The 17,787-nt window shown below is 44.8% G+C and overlaps 1 protein-coding gene across 1 annotated transcript in view; it reads left to right on the top strand.

The window, feature by feature from the left end:
* The window catches only part of LRIG1 (leucine rich repeats and immunoglobulin like domains 1), a 91,952-nt gene extending 74,503 nt beyond the window's left edge, over positions 1–17,449 (top strand). Inside the window, 11 exon segments of the mRNA XM_075158680.1 lie at positions 754–834; positions 6,293–6,364; positions 7,674–7,745; positions 8,995–9,158; positions 11,011–11,331; positions 11,985–12,266; positions 12,811–13,230; positions 14,559–14,681; positions 15,271–15,435; positions 16,547–16,855; positions 17,053–17,449. Coding sequence (XP_075014781.1) covers positions 754–834; positions 6,293–6,364; positions 7,674–7,745; positions 8,995–9,158; positions 11,011–11,331; positions 11,985–12,266; positions 12,811–13,230; positions 14,559–14,681; positions 15,271–15,435; positions 16,547–16,855; positions 17,053–17,285 — 2,242 coding nt within the window. The 3' untranslated portion in view covers positions 17,286–17,449.
* The last annotated feature ends 338 nt before the right edge of the window (positions 17,450–17,787 follow it).

Here is a 17,787-nt window from a genome sequence, read left to right on the forward strand (position 1 = left end):
AGCTGGAATTAAAGGTAGGAGGGAAGGATTTTTAAACAGACTGTTTAAACAGCTTTTGTGGATCTCTGTGTTTGTTCTGTGTGCTTGTTTTTCTTCAGACCTCTTTGACTCTTGTAATTGATGGTCAATTTGAAAGCCAAAAGAAGCTAACCCTGAAAAAGGAATTCTTACTCTTTTTTTTAAAAAAAGTTGTTATACAGAGAGTTAGGCTTGTGTAGTGATGATAGTGCTTTCCTTTTTGTTGAGTTTTCAAGTTCATTGCCAGAAAAAAATGCAGCTTCATAGAAAATACATCAAATCGTCTTCCGAAGATATAGCTGTAGACAAATACATGTATACATTGGAATAGCAAAAGTTATCTTAATTCATGATAGTACCATTTAAGGACAGCTGTTTCTTGCAGTTTAGTTTTGAGGCTTTATTTTCGTTTTTCTCCTTTTGTTTTGGATATGCAGAATTAGGAAAGGACTGAAACCAACCTGTTAAAAAGTAGCTATCTGCTGCTCTCTCAGAAACAGAGGGTTTCAGCTAGGAAAAAGCCAGAGCTCTTTTTGGAATGCACCATCTCAGCATGGGTCAGTGCAGGAAAAGTGATTAGTGCTGCTTTGCTGCAGGACTTGGCTTTTTCTGATAACTGTCAGGAGAAAATGGGAAGCTCTTCATGTGGCATTCTCAAACTTTCTTCCGTTTGTTTTTAATGATGAGCCTAGGACTAAGACACTGATTATGAGCTCTCGCTTGTCCTCTCCCTAGGGAACTGGACCACAACGACATCTCAGGCACAATAGAAGATACCAACGGAGCCTTTACAGGCCTAGAAAACCTAAGCAAGCTGTGAGTATCCTGCGTTTGAAGTTCTGCAAAGCAGTTGTGTTGTGTGCCTGTGGGGGGGTGGGTCTCTCCAACGTAGCCTTCCTCCCTTTGGAATAAGATAAAAATCAACAGAAAATCTGAGATGTAGTAGTTTTGCAGGCTCACTGCAAGAATGCAAATGTGGTTATCAAGCGCTTGTGTTTCTGAGCAGATATGAGGCGATGATAGTCCTTTTAAAGCCATGAACAGACGGTGCCACATACTGTAGTTCAGAGACACAGGAGAGAGAAACTTATTTTCATCTGTAAGATTCAGCACAACTGTTCTTTGCTTCCAAAAGCAAACAGCAACAAAAAAGACCCCTTGCAATCTTCAGCGAAGCACTGATTGATGCAGCAAATAACAATAAACAGAAGAGAAAAATCACCCCATTTCCTGTTACAACAGAGGATTGAAACAGGATTCATTTCTGTGGGATACTCTGTCTGAGAGTGATCTTTTGGGCTTGCTTCCATGTGCAGCGACAATAAAAGGCACCATGGGGCATAGGCTCTTAAAGAGATAAAAAGAAACCTAAGGCAAGCATGCGCCTTGCAAATGTTTATAGCTTGCTTGGCCTTCGCAAGTATTTTCACATTGCTCTGTGCTTGTTCGTATTGCATTTGAAATCAGCGATATAAATCAGCCCTGTCAGAGAAGTCTCTGATGGCTTGTGACAAATCAAGAGTCTTTCTAATCATTACCTCTTGCCTTTGTTTAAGTTCTCAGCACCCCCCCATCACGCTGTCTCTGATGCTGAGATGGCACAGCCAGAGGTGCAGTAAAAGTACCTCGATGGATAGCAGATGGCTAGAATGAATCCTGGCAGGCGGTACATTGTCACGATCTCATTAGAGACTCCTGGGGGAGCGGGAAGAGCCGTGGCAGGATTCGTGGGGACGTAATGCTTAGATGGAGAAGAAAAATTTTGAAGTTTCAGATGTAGAGGGCATTTGATCATTGTTGAGGGGAGTCACTGGATCCAAGAAGAGGGGAACCAAGTTGTAGCTGCAAGTGAAGTGAGGCAGAAGGTAGAGAAGGACTTAAAGACCGGGGGAGTCAGGCAGGGAGGTAGAAGTGTGGGAGAGCGACAGGCCAGTAGGAATCGCTGTGCACATGGAGTCGGGAAATCTTCCCACAAGTTGCTAGAGAAAAGGCAGAGGAGCAGATGTGGTGGGTGGGAGAGTCCTTGGCTGCTGTTGCTGAAGTTTTTGGTTTGTCTGAAGAAACCAGTGAAACCATGTGAGCGGCTAGAAGGGTAGTGGGAGAAGAGGCTTTGTCCAGAGGGATTTGCAGGCTGTAGGACTGTGAGTCTGTAGTGCTGCGTTAACAAGGGAGAGAAGGTGGAGGAGAGGAGCGGGGAGAGAGAGCTGTCCTGGTGGGACATCCACCATAGGGCATCCCTCCAACATGGCCACTGGCATGAGAGAAAAAGTGGCGGTGCAGATAACAGGAGAGAGGTGAAAAAGCCAGAGGAGACAGCATTGAGGGAAAGAGTTCAAGCAAAAGGATTGACTCAGCAACCAGGAGAAAATGAACACCGATGAGTTGTGGGGGTCAGGCAGAGGCCAAGAGGTATGGCAAGGAGCGGGAGGAGGAAGGAAGGGAGCAGAGGCAGCCTGCAGGGTTGTGTGTTCAGAGCTCTGGGCAGAACAGCTATCGCTCCCCTGTGAAATAGCCATGGCCTGATCTGATGTTTATCATCTGGCACAAGGAACTGCGTCGAAAGGTGTCCGGTTTTGTCTGCTGTTAGCAAAAGACGCAACAGGGGCTTGCGCAAGTCTAAAGAAGCCAGGTTTGCGTCTTTTTTCATGTCGTTGACCTGTCTTCTGTTGCACGTGGACTTGGGCCAGTTCTGGGTTTGGTTGAACGCAGGGAAGGACACGTGCCTGTGGTTTGCGGGGGGAATTGCAGTGAATTCTGTAGCCTGGAAGAGCATGTGGATCAGGTTGGTCTTGGGCAGACAGGAGTGGTTTGATTGCCTAACAGAGCAAACCTGCTGTTGGACAGACAGGTTGCTGGGATGTTCATTGTCTGCCAGAGTGTAAGGCTAGAAAAACCCTCAGAATATGAGGTTATTTTATTATATTTCTTGAGGCATTTTGGGGACACTTGGGAGTGGTCAGTTTTAAAGGGATCTGCTCAGGTCTGTTTTAGCTCATTAGCGCGTAAATCCCAAACTTGTAATTTCATCTAAGGCTGAAGTGAGTGTCATTCTTGCTGGCAGGATTTTTTCGTAAATAAAATAAAATATCAGCCTTTACAGCAAAGATTTCACTGCGTGATTTAGGGCCTGTGTTTAAACTGTCAACCAGCTTTAAATGCATTAGCATACAAAAAATAAATGGGCACTTCAGAGGAGACCTTCCAATGAATTAATAATCACCTCAGCTGTGTGGAGATTGCCTTAAAAGCCGTTCCCCTTTGATCTGGCACGGATTAGCCTCTGAAAGGATTTAGCACAGAGAGGGTTGTTCGCTGAAATGAAGGTGTTAAACTGAGAGGTGGGGAGGCCAGTCACTTTAGCCTTCTCTGAATTATATATGAAGCTCTCCAGGATGGAGAGCAGAGGCCTAAATTAAAATGTTGCTTCAAGAAAGAGGGAGTCGAGAAGCACCGAAGCATAAAAAGCATCAGTGGAATCGCTGGGGAACAATGAGTTTCCTAATTATTCAAGCTGCTAAATGTAACCGGTTTTTTGATGGCTCACTCAGTGACTGAGATCTTCCTGCAGGTGCAAAACTGGCTGGAGGAGAAAATGCTGCTTTCTAATGAATTGCGTGCCTAGCGTGTAATTACACTTATGCAATCACCGGGAGAGCATGCTTGCGCCTAGCTCTGCTGACAGTGGAGGAGCGTTTCTGGACTGCAGCAGGCAGGCTAATTGTGGAGCTGCATACCACTGCGTTTGCATTCCAGCGTGCCCACAGCCCTTTGAAGGGGGGCCGCTGGGTTCAAACCATTTCGGAATTGAAGAAGTGGTTAGTTGAGATTTGAAAGGCGTAATGATTTTAATGAGTTTGCTGGACCATGGCGTTATTACCAGTGTGTTATGTATTTGTCATGTATATAGCCGTAAAATTGTATGCACCTATACAAGTGGTGTATACATTGTGTATTCACATCCCCAGACGTACTGCTTGTCTCTGCATAGATAAGTATAAACAGATATAATCGGTATCTCCAATTTTCAAAGTCCAAGATGCACTGTAAGCAGTAAGTAGAAATCTCCAGTTATCAAACTCAAGCTCAGCATAACACCCCCATTTAGGAATATGGCTCCAGAAATTAGTGTGTAGGGGGGATGCAGCCATATGACCAGAGTTTGCATATAGTAAATTATTTACTATATTAATCATTCTAACAGATTTTTCAAATTATCTAATGGATAATAATCTAACGGATTATTCATTAATACAACATCCCTTTTACCAAATGATGGTACACGTGATTGCACGCATCCTTTGGTGCTTCAGGTATTTTACCCAGAGCAAAAAGCCACGCACACTCTCAGGCAATAAAAAGGACCTCTGATACCCTGGTTTTGGTGCTGTAGCAAGGAGCTCAGTAAAGCTCACTGTAGATACTTAGGACGATACTGTTGATAAAGCAGGTTGCAGCTATCTGGAGCCTTTAATCAGCCACCAGCATGCCTACGATAGCTGTCTGTCTTCTCACCTCAAATCAAATAATTAACAAAGGGAGACAGCTCTGAAAATTCAGCTGTGGTTTTGTACCAAGTTAACTCTATTCATAAGAAAGGGCTTTGAGCGTGTGTCTCGCTATGGAGCCTGGGAGGTGGCTTTGCCTGAAACCGAAGCTTTTGGTTTGTGATTCTGGGGCCAAAGGTGATTCCAGACCTTTGGTATGGAGCTAGGAGTAACCGGCCTGTCCTGTCTACTCAAGAATTGGAGTGGTGGCTCACCCAGCAATACCACTGTCAGGGTAATTGATTTTGTGAGGACCTAGTTGGGGTCATTGTGTTGCCCAGTGGCAGGCACCCAAATTCCCTCCAAAGACAACAGGCTGCAAGGACAGATTGTGATACAGTCTCAGTCCTCCCTGTCGTAACAGTCAGTGTGATGAGCCCCATTTTTGCTTTCTACCCAGTATGGCATCCACTGCTTTCATCCACACAGAAACTGGGCTTTCTGGATGCAGTGTTGAGACACCAAATTATCCTGACATTTGAAGGGTGCTTTGTGGAAAGCCCTAACAAACTCCTGCAAATGTATTTGCTCATATAATGGCCACACACGCTCCATGTTGTTCCCCAGCCTCCTTTCCCCAGCCGGTAGCAAGTGGTGGGACCATCATAGTTTTAGGGCCTTTTTAGGGTGCAAACATAGGTTACACCCTATATTGAAGGAAAAATCTTGAAGGAAAACTCAATCAAATGCAGCACCGTATGTGCCAGTTTTTCACCTGAGGTGTGAGCGATGACTTGCATTGGACACCGTGTGAAGCAGGTGGTGATAAAAAATGCACCTGGAAGATAAACCTTAGATAGAGAGAAACTGGGGAAGGAAAGCATTTCCTAATTAACGGCATTGGTTGATGTTTTATTAAAACAGTTGAGGAGACTATCCATTTTGCATGAACCCTGCCCCTGACCAATCACTGCCGGTCAATATTTATAGAGAACTGTTACTTTGCAGATAGCAGCTGGGCTGTGATCGCTCCAGCTGGCTGTTGCCTGCTGATAGCCCCCCTCTTGCCGCTGCATAGCACTATCTGCTGATTCGGAGGAATGCTCTCTGGTTACAGATGCAAGCAAGCACGCTCCTCGCTCTGTACATTACCTTTTCTCTTCTTCCTTTTGCCCCTTGAAATTACCACTCGGCTATTATTTATTGCATTATATTACTTTGCTGTTGTATTTATAATAAGCCAAGGAAGGAAGTCGGCAGTCACTTCAGTTAGCTGCTGTATAAATACGCAAGACAAGAGACAGCCCTTAGCCCTTGTGTGTGGATGTCCATTCAGGCCAAGCAGCAGTGAATAAATTACTACCACTCTTTTACTCTCTGGGAAGAAGTCAGAAATGAAAAGTGTTGCAGGGAGAGACCAAAATCTTGTTAAACTGTCATTGCACTTAATCCTGTCCACAGCCAGCCTGCAAAGAATAGAGGGGACCTTCTGTTACTCAGCAAGCTGGTTTCCAAGCACTGGAGCAAACCTGCCTTTTTATGTGATATGGCACATTCCCTTTTGTGCTGTCATCACTATTAAATTCGAATACAGATAAAAGGATTTAATTTCAGGAGCGGGAAAGCGAGTGTACTTCAGCCCTCTTAATCTCCGTGCAGTTCAGATTTCCCAGGACTTGCACTGAGCGCGTATATCAGATAAAGCCACTCTAATTGTGTTCCTTCTTTTTGTGCCCCCCTCTCCCCATTTTCTTTCTGTTTATCTGGCACTGGATGTTTGGAAACTGCAGAACTCTGTTTGGAAACAAGATCAAGTCAGTGGCCAAGAAAGCGTTCTCAGGGTTGGAGGCCCTGGAGCACCTGTGAGTAACCCACCATGCTTCAGAGTTTGGGAAGGGGGGTCTGCCAAAAGTAGCTGCTTGAGAGATCTGCTAGCAATTTAATAGCGTCTTTGTAAACTGAGAAGCCAGTCCATTTGTGGGGGCCACCTGCTTCCTTCTCATTATAAGTCTGCCTCAACTTTGGCCTTTTTTTGTGCCAGCAATGAAGTTATAGAACATATGGCAAATCTGCATGCTCTTAATTTTTGATTTGTTCTTGGATAAATATCGCCTTGACTTGCACATTGCTTCTTTGCAGGCTATTAGCAGTGAAAATATGCTATTTCAGATGGAGCCCTCTCTCCTCCTCCCTGCCCCAACCTCCTCCTAAATCTAGGCTCTGGCAGTGACACATGTTGCAAATGACTGCTTACGATGCAAGCACCGAACATCCCTATTCAGCACAACTGCCTTAGAGCGATTTGCAAGAAGTAAATTTTGGCTGCCGCTACGTAATTTTTTTCCTGTGTCCCAAGGCTGATGACTCCAGCAGTGATTCATGAATAACTTCCTTTCTGAATTAAGACAAGTTAAAGTATATGTGATTTTGCTCTAGATGTTTTATTGGCTGTTGATTGTATGAAATGTTATGACCATTGAGAGCATACTGAAGGGTTAGGGCTGCCTGACTGGGGGGGTATGTTCCCAGATAAAGGTTCCCTTATTAATGCTCTGCTGAGATTTTCCTCTGCAAGCAGTGCTTGTCTGTCCTACACGTCACTTAGTAAACTTAAGCCCTAAATTTGACGCTGTCCTTTTTCAGAGGACAAGTGATTTTTTTAATTAGCAATAGTTGTGAAGGAAGCTTTTATGAATACCTTCTTTTGGAAACATTGCCATGTTTTTTGAACACAATAGTATCCTCTCAAAGTCACTTTCAAATAACTTCTCAGATGCCGTTTAGTGCAAGTATTTGCTTTCTTTATGTTTGCTGAAGGTCTAGCCTGGGATACGACATTCCTGACTATCTTTGGTTATCGAGAGGGCTGAGGAATTTCTGAGCTATGGATGATGGAGGTAGCTGAGACTGAGAAAGTGTAGTGAGAAGATGGGATATGGAATGACTTAGTGATTTATTCCTGTAATGTTTGTTGGTTGACTATTGTTCAGCAATACTTACTCAATATTAAAGCGTTTTGTGGAAAACCATTTCTATGAGCTGCAAGTGCATATGGCCTTAACAAGGACCCACCAAATCACCTGCTACTGGAGTGATTGATTAAATATGGAGAGACTTTGTCACAGCCATAGCATCCCTTTTGTTCACATTGCCTTTGGTTATGTTCTGCAGGAACCTTGGGGATAATGCCATCCGCTCAATTCAAGCAGACGCTTTTGCTAAGATGAAGAGCCTGCGGCAGCTGTAAGTAATTGGACTGTACGCACCATTAAGGAGGCAGGGATCCTTCTTGCCCTGGACGTGAGAAGTAGCACGTTGTTTCCAATGGGGTGTTATCCGCATTACCACTCATTTATTTCCTCTTCCCCTCTGTCCTCCTCTGCAGGGTATTTTTACACGAGTAGATGTCACGGGGGAACATCTTGCATTTAATAGTGAGTGAAATTAGATCATCGGAACAGGTTCTTCCAGCAGGTTCACATCTGTGCAATTATTCATCTCTGCTCAGGAAGTCCAGCCCTGGTCCTATTAGCCATCTTTCCTTCTCACGCTGCCACCGATTCAATTCCGAGTGGCCCATCTGCTCTTTTGCTGTACCTATGTTTAGGGTTCGCATACAGTACTGACATTTCAGCGATAAGCACCATTTGAACTGGATCCACTTGTCATCCAGCCTTCTGGTGTAAAAATACGCATGTGTTATCAGAGCTACTGCTTGTGCTCCAGGCTGGGGCTCTGCACTGTTATCAGACACTGTTTCCAGTCTTGCCTGGTTTCCTTTTCTCTTCTTCTCCATAAATATTTAATCCGCTGTCAGTGCATTGCTACACTCTGGAGTAGTGCAATGTCTGTGGAACAAGAAATCACTTATTTGGTATTTGGGCAGGTTCAGATTCTTCTTCCTGACATTGGAAATGGGAATCGGATCGTCTCTGTTAGCAATGCCATTTAATACCAGTGACTGGGGAATGAGTAAGATAAACGTTGCATGTCCGTTGCATCTTTTGCACTGGCCCTTGAAAAAAAATTGAGGCGGAAGATTGATCTTACTAGAGGAGGGCTTGTGGGATCCCAGATATTGTGAAGGAACCTTTATACCATGGAGAAGGACAGGTTGTACTCTTGACTTGTGCTTCCGCTGCCTGTCTCCTTTGTAGATGATCTGCCTCGGTTTCTCTCACTTAAGCCAGGGATGGCATTGCTCGTCTGTTCCTGGGGATCACTCTGGAAGTTGGTTAATAAATATAAGGGGCTAGGGAGCGTCACTGGCGTATAGGAGTGAGTTGCTCTATGTGGAGATGAAATGCTGTTTAAATGTGTTATGTATTTAACATCATTAGTGCCTCGAGGACAACCCTGCAGTCCTTTATTTCCTTCCTCCCATGCTGGGGGAAAGGGAGGAATGTGTCTAACATGAAAGGGCTGTGAGCTTTCCAGCCTCCTCTCCTTGCGGGACTCACAGCAGGCTCGTGTTGGTTTTGTTTCCCTGCAGCCACATAAACAGTGACAGCTTCCTCTGCGATTGCCAGCTGAAATGGTTGCCCCAGTGGTTAGCTGAGAAAGAGCTGCAATCCTTTGTGGTGGCCACCTGCGCCCATCCTGAGTCACTAAAAAGCAAGAGCATTTTTGCCATCGTGCCAGAAAGTTTTGTGTGTGGTAAGTCTTGCATGTGTGTTTTGAGGTTGTATGAAGGGTAGGACTCACTTGGGAAACATTTTCTTTGACTACTAACATGTTATTACGAGAGGGTTTCTGTTTTGTTTTGTTATTCAATGGGATCAAAGGAAGCCCAAGCCTGCATTTTAAAAATTTGTCATTGGCTACAATTTATTTCCCACCAAAACCACATAGCGCATTGCTTGCATCTAGTGTATTCCTTACAGGGCTCCCTGAGTATTAAATCAAGAGAGACTAATGCTTGTTCCAGTTCCAAATGGGGCTGCAGAGAGACTTCCCCAGTCCTCTCCGTTTGATACTACCAAGACTGCAGCTATAATTTTTTTCACTCTGCAGCATTCTGAGCTGCTTCTGTAGCTTTGTGTTCTTATCTTTTCTTCCTCTTGGAAATAACAAAGGGTTAAAAAAAAAAGCAGAGGAGAATCTCTCCATCACCGCTCCTTTTTTTGGGCCAGTAAGGCATTACACATGAACCAACCAACGGCTAACAGTTGCATTATAATCTTCTTTTTTTCTCCTACGGTTGTTTTTTTCTTCTAAACAGTACCTACTGCTGTTCTCCCACCCAAACACTGCAGTTGACTCTGCACCTGAGCTGTGGTTGCAAAGCAGCTTTACTTAATACCCAGCACACACAAACATCTACTACCTCTCTCGTAAAGAAAAGAAATGTAAATCATCAGAGGCGGCCAAAGTGATGCTGCTCATGCATCCAGCTTTTGGGCAAAATAAAGGCCTGGTTTGGTGAGCCAAACTCTGTGCTGTGGAGCCAACCAGTGTGGATCCTGGGTGGAGCTGCACATGGCTGTTTGATGAAGGAAAAATGAGCTTTTGAAAACGCTATTTAACTAAGTTGAATGCATGACTTGTATTGAACACAGAGCAAAAGCTTTGTTCCAGCTGCTGTCCCATGTCCCTCTCGATCCCAGAGTGGTAGGGCTCTGCCTAGGTGGCCTCTGTCTGAGCGAGTCTGGGAGGCTTGCTGTGTTCATCTGGAAGAAGAGATCGTGAAGGCTCCATCCCCACAGCAACATCACAAAGCGAAGACAGCTTTGCTTCTCCAGTGCCTGCCAAGTCCTCCAGGCACTAGTACTCCTGGTTCCAGAGGCCTGGCTGTTTAATTAAACCTTAGTCAAATATTAAATTACACCATTTGTAGAAATCTAATAAATGAATCTGCTTGGAACCTTGCTAAAACCAACAATCTTCAGGGCAGAGAGAGAGTGTGCAAAGCTTTCCACCCCAGATGGGTGACAGGCAAATACAGCTGCTTCTGCTTTGACAGTGCGTGCTGCAGTCGCCTTGCTCGTGAGCTTTTATCCCTAGAGGTGGCATTTGCAGCCCTCCAAATGTCCTCCTGCTCTCCCCTCCTGCTTCACGCTAATGCAGGCCTGGAGGTGAAGTTTTAAGTTCAGTATTGCTCTTCATGAATGGGTTGTAGAAGGAAGGATACTTTCTTCAGACTATAGTGTCTTTCTGAGGTTCAGCTATGTTGGTGAAGAGCGCTAGGCATCTTGTAGGTGTTCGAGGTCACTAAGTGACCATCTCAGTCCACTGATTACAGAAGGAACCAGAGGAACGAGAGTCCTCCTCGCTTATACCAGCCACTCAGTGGAGTTGTGCATGGCACATCTGCACTATAGAGCCAGTCTCCGTGGTGGAGTGCTTTGCGAGAGCAGGCTGCTTTCCTGGTGCAGACAACAGTGAATGTAGAAGCAGATGTGCAATACTGTCTTTCACTTATGCACTACTCATTTCTCACTGCATCTCTTTGCTTGCTCCAGTCTTTCCTCATAGTCCAGAACTAACTATGCCTGCTGTTTTCTCTTAGATGATTTCCCCAAGCCACAGATCATTATCCAGCCTGAGATAACGGTGGCTGTCCTTGGGAAGGACATCCGTTTCACTTGCTCAGCCGCCAGCAGTAGCAGCTCCCCCATGATGTTTGCATGGAAGAAAGACAACGAGATGCTGCACAATGCTGAGATCGAGAACTTCGCCCACGTGCGGGCAAAGGATGGTGAGGTGATGGAGTACACCACCATTCTGCACCTCCGGCATGTCACCTTTGCCCATGAAGGGCGTTACCAGTGTATCATCACCAACCACTTTGGCTCTACCTACTCCAACAAGGCCCGACTCACTGTCAATGGTGAGTAGAAAGCTGCTTTCTCATTCCTTTCCTCAGCCTGCGCTGGTACAATTCTCTGGGACCCACTTTTGGCAGGCAGTTACTCCTGAGGGTCCATTCCTCGTGGGGAGGAGCTCCTAACCTCTTCACACCAGCTGCTTGCATCTCGGTGGATGCTGAGAAATGCCATGTGAGGAGCAGATGCCAGGCTTGTGATGGCTGCCATCCAGCCAAGCACTTCAGCACATTCTTAAGGGCTTCAGCTGCCTCTCTTTGGCTGTTCCGGTAGAGTCTTTGCCCAATGAAATGGGCAAATGAAAGTGAAAATACAAAAGGATACAAAGAAGAGGGACTAGAGCGATTGAAAGTTCTCTGTAGGAGAGATAATGGGGTTTGTTTCCAGGTTAATTGCAGAAGAAAATTAGCTTTGATCCCAGCTCTAATGATCCTGAGTGGGGGGATCTTGGACATTGCAGACAGGTATGTGCTGTAGAAACACAGGGTTAGTCCCCAGCAGCTTAGATACATCCTGCAAAAGCAGTTTGCCATCCTCTTGCCTATAGGTAATTATCATATCCATCTCCTGCCTAGGAAGAAAAACAGTTAGAACTGCCCAGAAGATGGTGTTTTCCTCATGGAACTGCACATCCCTTTTTCTTGTTTTTCTTTATCAGTGTTGCCCTCATTTATCAAAACTCCCCACGACATCACCAGCCGGACAGGGACAACAGCACGGCTGGAGTGTGCCGCTGAAGGACACCCCACCCCACAAATTGCCTGGCAGAAAGATGGGGGCACGGACTTCCCTGCGGCCCGAGAACGTCGCATGCACGTCATGCCTGACGACGATGTCTTCTTCATTACGGATGTGAAGATAGAAGACATGGGTGTCTACAGCTGCACGGCACAGAACTCTGCGGGGTCTGTGCTTGCAAATGCCACCTTGACTGTACTGGGTAAGATGCGTTAGTGCCCCTGACAGACCAAGTGGTCTAGAAGTGGGAACTTGAAGGGATTGCTGTTCAAGCTCTTCAGCAGTTGCAGATACAGAAAAGGGACAAAGAGGCAGTGCTCTGCATTAGTCTTGTTTCATTCTTTTACACTGTAACTAACTAATGAAAAATACTCTGCTAATTAAAAGAAGGAGCCGTGAGTTGCATTTCCTCTTGTGCCAAGGAAGCCCCTCCAACCACCCTATGTCCTGCCTGGGAAAATTACTTCAAGAGGAAATTGCACCCCATCTCTCTTGCCCTACAAAATAATTCATGGGTGTCAGCCGTTGTCCCTTGTCCTCGGGGGTTTCTTTGTTGGGAAGACTTAACACCAACTGGTTATGGGAGGGCCTTGGTTGTGATTGTTGGATCTGTTGTGGTTTGCAGCCGCCATGCTCCTGGGCACATGGCTGCGTAGTGTCTGCAGGAACATCCGTTACGTTCAAGACTGTTAAATCTGTTGTTACCCTGTCCCCAGTAATTAATTTCCGTGTTTATTCTCCTGCAGAGACACCATCTTTGATTCATCCACTGGAAGACCATGTAGTGTCTGTAGGTGAGACTGTGGCTCTTCAGTGCAAAGCCACAGGGAGTCCACCTCCCCGCATTACCTGGCTGAAAGGTGACCAGCCCCTGATCGTGACAGAAAGGCATCACTTTACCTCCGGCAACCAGCTGCTGATCGTTAGGAACGTTGTCTTGGAGGACGCTGGGAAATACACCTGTGAAATGTCCAACACCCTGGGGACAGAGCGCGCACACAGCCACGTGAGCATCTTACAGTCCCTTGGCTGTAGGAAGGACCGTACCACTGTGGGGATCATCACCATTGCCGTGGTGTGTAGCATCGTGCTGACTTCTCTGGTCTGGGTCTGCATCATCTACCAAACCCGGAAGAAGAGTGAAGAATACAGCGTCACCAACACAGGTAGCTCTAGTCTCCTGCTAAGGCTTTCTCTAACCTTTTGTGCTGTCAGACTTCCCACTGAGGCTGAATCGGGACGTCAGGTAGCCTCACCACCACGCTGGAAAACCAGTCGGCTTACCTCAGTGGTTCTCTTGGCTCACAAAGCTGGGACCACTTTCACTTGCTGTTGAAGCATGTTCAGAGCTGCATTTCTCCCCTTGGCTGGCTCTTCAGAAAGGTCTTTTCCACTTGGCAGTGGCTTCACCCATTGCTTTGCTACTTTGATTTTCCATGACCATAAACAATAACTCTTGAGACAGTCTGGATTATGTCCACGATGCTGGGAACCTGTCTTACTTCTTGGTATTTTCAAATCTGTATTTTCAAAGACGACGTATTCAAATCATTGAAAAATTGGACTTTGAGGCTGGAAACCCTTTGTCCATGTTGCCTGTTGCCATGTTGTAGCCCTGCTGATGAGGGGCATACCTCACTTTTTAGGGGAAGAAGTAGTGTTTATTGCTTCCTCCTGATACTCAAAGGGGATAATTTGGAGGTGAAATAAGTGTTGCAGTGAGAATAAATTCTCCTTCTGCCCTCAACATTATACAGCCTCAGAACAGAAGTATGGAAGAACCAGCCTAAGACTTCCCCACCCTGCTGGGATTTGCAGCCTTCCTATATTACACTTAGCTTTAGATATAGTATGACATAGGATTTTAAAGACACGGGCTAGGCAGGAAGTCTTGGATACCATATGACCAGTGTGATGTGTCAGTGGGATTTTTTTTTCCCCTTTTTTTCAGTCCTGAAAATCTAGGGCTTTATGCCTAGTGTAATTCAGTTTCACTTGGTTTTGTGTGACAAGGGAAACTGAAATCGCCCGATATAAAATGGAGAAAGCCAAGGATAGCTAGTGGGCTTAGACTTACTTGCCTGCCTAAGTGAATCGAAGACCCTGTTCTCCAGAAGTCTTACTCATGACTTTGGGAGACAGAGGACTTGAGTCAGATGAGGTACTCTGAATTTCAGGGGAAAAGGAAGGATTTACTTATTCTGAAGAGACAGTTCCACTTCCACCTACCTTGTACTGACCATGCCAAATGCAAACACCCAAAATGGCTTTATCAGCACTGTATCTCACAGCTTTAAGCTTTGAAAAATCAGGAGTGGGGCTTCCGAGGGGAATGGAGTATTTAGGCAGTTCAGTTTCTATTGCATCTACAGAAAATAGCAGTTATAGATCTGGTCCCAAATCCCTCTTGAAAATGTTCATTTTACATGCCTTTGAAAACAGAAGCCTTTATATCCTACTAGGAACTGACATTTCTCTGCTCCCATTGCTCTAGATGAGACTATTGTGCCTCCTGACGTGCCAAGCTACTTGTCTTCACAAGGGACTCTTTCTGACCGGCAGGAAGCGGTCGTCCGAGTAGATAACCAACAGCCTAACGGGCACATAGACAGCAACGGTGAGAACCGGTTTAATTATTTTTTCTGTAATGCTCTATCTGAACTTGATAGGAGGAGGGAGAAATCACAGTACAAAGTACTTCTGTGCTTGTTATGAGTTATCGGAAAGATCTTCCTAATGTAATTCCCTAGCTACTGCGTTTATGCAGAACAAGGATCTGTCTTTCACTTCACGAAGCTGTCCTCTCCCAGTAATAACAGTGTTCATACAAGCAGACTGCTTCAGAAACTGCTCAGTCAGGCCCTAAGGACTATTTTTTTGCTAATTTTGGATTAGTTCTTTGGCACCAGAGTTAACCATAGTTAAGCTCTACTAGAAAATACATTAGCATTGCCTGTCCCTGCCTTCAGGCTTAGAAATTAAATGCTGCGATTTTACAGTACTCAAACACAGCACGTTAGGAAGGAAAAGTTAAGCGTTCTGAACTGAGATTCTCCTGAGATTGTACAGCATTTATTCTGTTAAACATTAGCTTAAAATTATCTATTATCTCCATTGCTGTTTTTTCTCCCTTTCACAGCTTTTACAGTAGAAATAAGACTAACAAGTCATTTAACTGAGAGCAGATGGTTGTAATCTTTAGCCAGATGGTTTGTTTGTTACAGGTATGTGTCAGACTGATGCTGGAAGGTGTCCAGATGCTGAAGCTCCCACTGTAGGTTGCAGACAGCCAAAGCTGTGTATCGGCTATAATAAAGACACTTGGAAAACTGAAGACATGGCTGATGGAATGCTTGTTCCAGATAAGACAGGTACAAAACCCATTAATCTGGAAAGGTATTTCGTGTTTGTACAGATCAGAAAGCCCTCCAAGTCAGACAGCATTAAGACAAGAAGTTGTTACCTTCAGAAAAAAAAAAGCCCAGAATGATTCTCAGGTGTGAGCACAGTAAATTTACTTTCTCCTGCTTGCTTTGATCCTCTATCAAGCTTGGATAGTTTGAGTTCGAGGAACCGTCAGAAAGAGGCAGACGAAAGCTCACGATAGCCATTGCTTGCAGCTGGCTGATCGGTATTTTGATTTGAGCTATTTCTAAAACATGAGAGCACTTTCAAACTGAAGGTGTTAAAATTTTTCATGCTCTTTAATGGGGCTGTCAACTTCAAAGCTCAGCTTTTTTTTAATTTTCAAAATTTAAAGGTTGTTTTGGGCACTGCACCTGCCTCTGCTCTTTGCCAATTTCTTGGGTGTTACACTCATGCTTTTCTATTTTTAGAATGTGGTTTCTGTTCTCGTGCTGTATTGTAACATCCACAGAAAAACAGCCAGTGAAACAAATTTTCTCTCCAGGAGAAACTGTAAAGTTTAATAATGGAAAGTTGTTGAGTGCACTAAGGAAATTAACTTCAACATTTAGAAACTCCTTCCTACTTGCTGCTTTGAATTCTGCTCATCTGTTATTACCGCTAACAGTAATAACGTATCTTGAGATAACAATATGAGTTGACAGTGATCCCTGTAAAGCAGCAGCACAAGAATAAGAAAGATAACCTGGTATTTTAAAGCAGGTACAGGAAAGTTCCACTTTCTATTTCTACTCTGACTAGAAAGTCTGGAAAAGGAAATAACTGCACAGTTTATTGAAAGGAAAGTAAGTCACAACTTCTTTGGAGTAAAAAAAACCCTACTAAACCGATTAATTGGAACTACCTTTAGTGATAGTTCTGACTAACGCAGGTATTTACCAGCCCTATATAAAACTGAGAAATGTCCATATTATTTAGTGAGAGAGATTCCCACACTGCCGAGAGACAGATGCACTGAACAGCTGCCTTCTCCTTCCGCAAGTTGTGTGCTTCAGTGCTGACAGCTTCCAGCTGGTTAACGTTCGTTTGTCGCTGTTTTCTCTTCCTCCCTTAAAGGCTATGGCCTGCCAGTTGTGTGCACGGACTGCAGCGGCAGCACGGACAGCATGAACGTCCACATTTACCCCAAGGAGCCGGAGTACTACTCTGAGAGCCTTAAGACTATGGATAATACCTACCCAAACGCACTGAGCGGCAAGGAACGAAACAGGAAGAGGGGTGCAGGCACCAGCCTTCTTCATCCTCAGCCGTGCAACGGGATTGCCGGCGGCCAGAGGATGGAAACAGACGGGACCCTCTACCCCAGCAACCACGACAGAATAAGACCTGTGAGCACGACCAGCCCGCTGCTTGCAGACAAACACGGTACGTGTTTCCTTGGGGATGTCTTTTTCTCCCCAGATAGAATCCAAACGGTATTGTATTACATCGGAGCCCTGTTTTTTCCCATCAGCTTCTTTAACTGGCTCAAAGGCATGAATGATAGCGACAGGGTTGGTTTTATGAGGAGCGCTGGCAGGCTGAGCATCAGCTAACCACGCTGGTTCTTTGGTTTCTTGCAGGCTCTTCACAAGCAGTGGCAAAGCCTTCAGAGCTTAACAACCTGAATTTGGTGAGAGCCTCACCGGCAGGAGGGTCATTAAAGCAACTGAACGTGCTTCCTGAAATTTCCCCAACACTACTGGATTTGCAGAGCGAAGCAGAAGTGAAACAAGCTCTCCTGTCCAACGGCTACGCACCCAAGCCCTGCGACTCCGTTCACGAGTTGAAGCCACCGAACAGATCGCTGGACTGAAAGGACAGACTGCCATGTGCAAATTAACAAACACGCTATTATTTTTTTTAATTTTTTTTTGCACAGAGTATATAGGCTACTTACTTCTACCTCAAATCTTGAACTGATGACCTGTCAAAGGCAAACAACTGAGGTATGAGAAACAAGCTTGTATGGGGAACAAACTCCTGTTCGAGCGTCATCTGTTTGTACATAGTTTAAAACTTCCCTGAGAAGTATGAAGCGTTCAAAAGTTGACTTGCATATGAAGCACATAAATGCAAGGGATTATTGTGTAAAGAGAAAAGTATTTGATACAATTGTACATAAGAGTTTTCATATATAAATATATATATAAAAATATATATATATATCTTTTACAGAGGCTATTTTAATCTTTAGTGCATGGAAAACTGAGTGAAATTTTACAATTTTGGCAATATTGTTTTCAGTGTCAGGTTGCTGTTAAACTTTGTGAGAGAAATAATTCTGGTGCCTTAAATGCATAAGCAGAACTTTAAAA

This window comes from Calonectris borealis, chromosome 10, assembly GCF_964195595.1.
Source record: "Calonectris borealis chromosome 10, bCalBor7.hap1.2, whole genome shotgun sequence".
Classification (NCBI taxonomy): Eukaryota; Metazoa; Chordata; class Aves; order Procellariiformes; family Procellariidae; genus Calonectris; species Calonectris borealis.